General features: G+C 53.6%; 1 protein-coding gene across 1 annotated transcript; it reads right to left on the bottom strand.

The window, feature by feature from the left end:
* Positions 1-941: 941 nt before the first annotated feature.
* On the bottom strand, positions 942-2,386 carry LOC132079165 (metallothionein-1). Its single transcript, XM_059481646.1, has 3 exons — positions 2,242-2,386; positions 1,836-1,901; positions 942-1,192 (listed from the first exon to the last, which is right to left on the bottom strand). Exons 1-3 carry the CDS (start codon positions 2,270-2,272, stop codon positions 1,098-1,100), a joined length of 192 nt encoding a protein of 63 aa, XP_059337629.1. The 5' UTR covers positions 2,273-2,386; the 3' UTR covers positions 942-1,097.

Genomic DNA, 2,386 nt, shown 5'->3' with positions numbered 1-2,386 from the left:
GGCTGGGTCAGGAAAGGTTTTTAACCTAAAAAGTGACCATGAACAGCTGCATTTGAGGCGTGTGGGGACAGGCAGCGCCTGTCGTGTTCCTGGGAAGCAGCAGGGTGGCACAGGGCACCTGGGGTGCAGTGTTCTGGCAGCAGCATGGCTGTGCTTCGGCAGAGCGAGCATCACAACCTGGCATGGGCATTGCAGGCAACACATCCCATTGTTAGTTTGCACCCTAGCATAGGCATCCCATCCCATTGTGGGCATTCCACCCCAGGCATTGCACCCCATCACATCCCATCACTGGAATCCTGGAATGGGCATTGCAAACCACAATGGGCATCACTCTCTGGTTTGGGCATCACATCCCATCACACGCACTGAACCCTATTGCAGGCAATGCACCCTTTTGTGGGGATCACACCCCATTGTGTGCACTGGACCCCACAGTGGAGAACCAGGTCACCTGAGCACCAGGTGACCAGGAGCACCCAGGAGAACCCAGCCAGACTGGCAGAGGTGGCAGAGGGATAAGCAATGTGGTTCTACCAGCCAGTTCAACTAAACTGCCAGCAGGAAAACTAAACCTGTTTCTCTGCCACCCCACCTGCCGTGGAAATATTCCCCCTGGAAATGGGCAGGGCTGGGGTGCTTATTACAGTGAAAGCTTGTAATAACGAGATGCTCATTAGCCCCGAGGAACTCTGGTTGGAGGAGACAGCATGGGATTTGCCCCTGGGCAACAAGAGGGTGGTGGGGAGCAGAAAATTCCCTTATTGTGTAGGGAAAGTGTTAAAACAAGAGTCAGAACTACTGGTAGGGAGAGCAGAGCCAAGAGTAGAAGACAGGAGCAAAAACAAGACGCAGGCTGTTTGCCATGACCTCCCACACACGCTGTCCTCCCGCTCCCCAGGGAAACTGCCGCACCCAACACAAGTGCCAAGCTCCAGGTGCACCTTTATATACATATCACTTTATTTAGATAGCTTATTACATGTCAAAGTGACAAACACTAAAGAAATCTGAACACATATATAAAAAAAAGACAACCGACATACACAATAAGGTTATTCTTCTTTGGCCCCCCCAGATGTGCAGCCAGGGGTCCCCTATTTGCAGCAGCTGCACTTGGCGGAGGGGGGCCCCTTGCAGACGCAGCCCTGTGCACACTTGGCACATCCAGCTGGGCAGCAGGAGCAGCAGCCTGTGGGAGACACAAAAAAAAAAAAAAAAAAAAAAAAAAAAAAAAAAAAAAAAAAAAAAAAAAAAAAAAAAAAAAAAAAAAAAAAATTAAAAAAAAAAAAAAAAATTAAGGACATTCTCAGCAGGTCAGGCTGGGGCTTGGGAGGTCTCACTGATTTGGAGACCTCCCATGTATTCATGTTGTTCCCTTTTAGCAGCATCCCTGCTCCTGGCAGTGTCTCCCACGGTGTTTGTGCAGGCAGGGCTGGCACTGAGAGGCAGGGGCAGAGTGTGGTACTCCCGGGGGTTCACCAGGATTGTCCCAGTCCCTCTCCTTGAAACCCTCGTGGCACACAGCTCTGCTGTGGGTGACAGCATCAGGAGCACCCAGAAGAAATCCCAGAGCTGGTTTCCTCCCCAACATCCCCTTGTGCTGAGCCTGAGGTGCTATCGAGGGGAATAGCTCAGGTTCAGGTGGTAGTGAGTGATTGTATTGCCTGGAGAGGGGGTGGGATTCACACTGTGCTCCTTTGGGGGCACAAAAACCTTATGTGAGGAATAAACTCACCACTGGCAATGCTAAGACTAATTTGATTCAGTGCATACACGGATGTGTAGTGAAAACCCTCTTGAGTGTTTCTGCTCCCCGCCCCGGGGGCTCTTACCTTTTTTGCACGATGTACATTTGCAGTTTTTGCATTTACAGTTGTCCCCGCAGGTGCAGGTGCCACCTAAAACAGGGAGGAAAGGAGAAAAAGAGGTTGAGAAGAGGTGGTGGGAGGGGATACCAACAACCCAGAGATCCGCGGGGAGCAGCGCTGCCTGCCCTCCGAGCATCCTCTGATGCTTCAGCCTTGCTCAGAGGTGAGGTCGGGCCATTCCCAGCCGCTTTCCAGCGAGATACTCCCAGTGTGACACCGCAGTGCTGGGAGAGGGCTTCAGCTGCTGGCCCAGCCCGTACGAGAGCGAACACGGGAATGGCGGGGGAGGCCGGCGGGCGGGAGTGCTGCTGTTCCCGCCGGGATGCTGCGGCTCCCGCTGCCCCTGCGATGGAAGGAAGCGCTGCCTTACCTGTGGCACAAGGGCAATCCTGGGAGTCCATGTCTGCCTGGGCTGGGTGCCGGCTGTCGGACGCGTCGGGCGGCGGGAGGAAGCTTTGGCAGGACTCGCAGCCGCCTCCTATTTATCCTTGGGCAGCCGAGAGCGAGTGCAAAAC

Source organism: Ammospiza nelsoni, chromosome 13 (genome assembly GCF_027579445.1).
Source record: "Ammospiza nelsoni isolate bAmmNel1 chromosome 13, bAmmNel1.pri, whole genome shotgun sequence".
Taxonomy (NCBI): domain Eukaryota; kingdom Metazoa; phylum Chordata; class Aves; order Passeriformes; family Passerellidae; genus Ammospiza; species Ammospiza nelsoni.
Note: the sequence above shows the minus strand (reverse complement) of the source record. Positions and strands in the feature narration are given on the sequence as shown.